This window comes from Austrofundulus limnaeus, unplaced genomic scaffold (assembly GCF_001266775.1).
Source record: "Austrofundulus limnaeus strain Quisiro unplaced genomic scaffold, Austrofundulus_limnaeus-1.0 Scaffold895, whole genome shotgun sequence".
In the NCBI taxonomy this organism is placed as follows: domain Eukaryota; kingdom Metazoa; phylum Chordata; class Actinopteri; order Cyprinodontiformes; family Rivulidae; genus Austrofundulus; species Austrofundulus limnaeus.
Window position 1 is genome coordinate 60,354 of NW_013953297.1, and position 2,034 is coordinate 62,387.

Genomic DNA, 2,034 nt, shown 5'->3' on the forward strand with positions numbered 1-2,034 from the left:
CTCTTGGAAGAGAGACGAAACATTTCATTAAAGAAGAACCCGTCCAGAGGACCTACTTCTTTTTTCTTTTTGATATGAAAAAACAGTGTAACAGAGTTCATTTAGTCCATCACAAGCACTAAATAAGCATGACCAATCAGTATATTCAAAGCACACTTGCAAATCATTGTCCAATCACTTCCTTTTCTGTATGCTGGATTCGTATAAAAATGGGCTTATACACAGGCATTAAATACATACTATTTGCAGTAGGATGCTCCAAGTGAAGGCATGGGGAGAGATTTATAAGCACCTCTCACAGAACCGTAACACAGATCTAAAGTTGAGTTTCTAATAGTTGTAGTTAGGGCTGCGCGGTATATGCGGTAGACGGTAGAAACGGTATGAAGTTGGCCTACAGTAGAAATTTACCCTCTACTGTCCTATCGTCATTACGTCATCGCACCTGTGTCAACAGGGCTGCGAGTGCAGAGACAACTGAGCAGGAGTTCGAAACATAATAAAGAAATTCTAGCATTTTAAAACACGTATAGAGAGAATAAATCCTCAAAATATCCTCCTCCCGCTGTAGAAGTTACATCGTGTCGCAGGATCATTTCCTCTCCTCTCCTCTCCTCCTCTCTTCTCCTCTCCTCTCCTCTCCTCTCGCTGCACGTCCCGCAGAGCGAAGCTTTAACTGTAGTTTTTCACACCCAATTGTCGGAGAAAAAAAGGTTTTTTATGTATTGTTACCCACAGAGATTATTTTTAAAAAAAACAGACGTGGACGTTTGTTCAGCCGTAAATCCATGTTGCTAATGTAAAGTCAGCTTCTGCTCTGATGATGATGATGAAGATGAGCGCGCAGCAGAGCAGCAGCTGATAAGTTCAGCAGGCAGAAGCTCATTGTTTGGCAGGCAGATATTAAAGCATAAATGTTGGGTTTAATTAAAATTACAGTTTTTTGCAAAAAAAGCTCTAAAATTTACATTATCTTAACTTTTTATGATAATTTTCTACCGTGATATTTACCGTTACCATGATGGGGTTCATTTTATACAGTGATATGAATTTGAGGTCATACCGCCCAGCCCTAGTTGTAGCGTAAGTTCCAAATTGTTCATATGATACTGTTCATATAATAATATGATGACCACTGCGTGAGTAAAGTGAGTAGCTTTAAAGGAGAAATTAGGATGTTTTTAGGCAGCATGGTGGATCAGTGGTTAGTGCTGAAGCCTCTCAGCAAGAAAGTCCTGGATTTGATCTCCAGACCAGACCTGGGGTCTTTCTGTGTGGAGTTTGCATGTTCTCCCTATGCTTGAGTGGGTTTTCTCCATGTACTCCAGTTTTTCCCACAGACCAAAAGCATTTACAATAGGTTGCTTTCAGGCACAAGCTTCTCTTGTAAAAAAAAAACCCTGTGATCTCAATGGGATTTGCCTGGTTAAATAAAGATTAATAAATTGTAAATATGCTAGTTTAATGGGGTGAAATGTCGTTAATCTGACCAACTACTCTTTCTAGAGCTGGTAAGCGACCTCAAAAATAAAATAAAAAAACATTAAAAAATATAGATATTATTGTTATTATATTTTAAAGAAAGCCATTTGTTTGGGTGGGCCCTGGTACAAATTTGGTGGGTCTAGGCCCACCCAGGTACACCCATAGTCACACCCCTGCTTCAAACACTGCAGATGATTCTCACCATTTTGGTCTTCATCTTGAACTCCTGCGTGGGGCAGTAAATCTGGTTTGTTGATGAGMCGGGTGGCATAAAGGTGTTTAAGGCCCAGGAAAAGGAGCAGAATGGAAGGTATAATCTGACCAGCTACTCTTTCTAGAGCTGCTAAGCGACTAGGCARCTCCATCAACACACTCAGGCCAATGATGCACATCTTGCGGTCATGGAGCCTGAAGAAAAAAAAAAGAAAGAAAGAAATTAGATTAAACTACTTTCTCATTTACAAACTGGGTAAAATGGACAAATATGGTCACACTTATAATGAGACAACAAATATCAGACTTATTTATTTCAAACAGATAGCATTTTAT

At 39.5% G+C, this 2,034-nt stretch overlaps 1 protein-coding gene across 1 annotated transcript in view; it reads right to left on the minus strand.

Annotated features, from left to right (window-relative positions):
- Nucleotides 1-2,034, minus strand: part of ipo8 (importin 8) — a gene marked incomplete in the record, with an annotated part of 58,989 nt that overhangs the window by 10,483 nt on the left and 46,472 nt on the right. Inside the window, 1 exon segment of the mRNA XM_014029392.1 lies at nt 1,688-1,893. Coding sequence (XP_013884846.1) covers nt 1,688-1,893 — 206 coding nt within the window.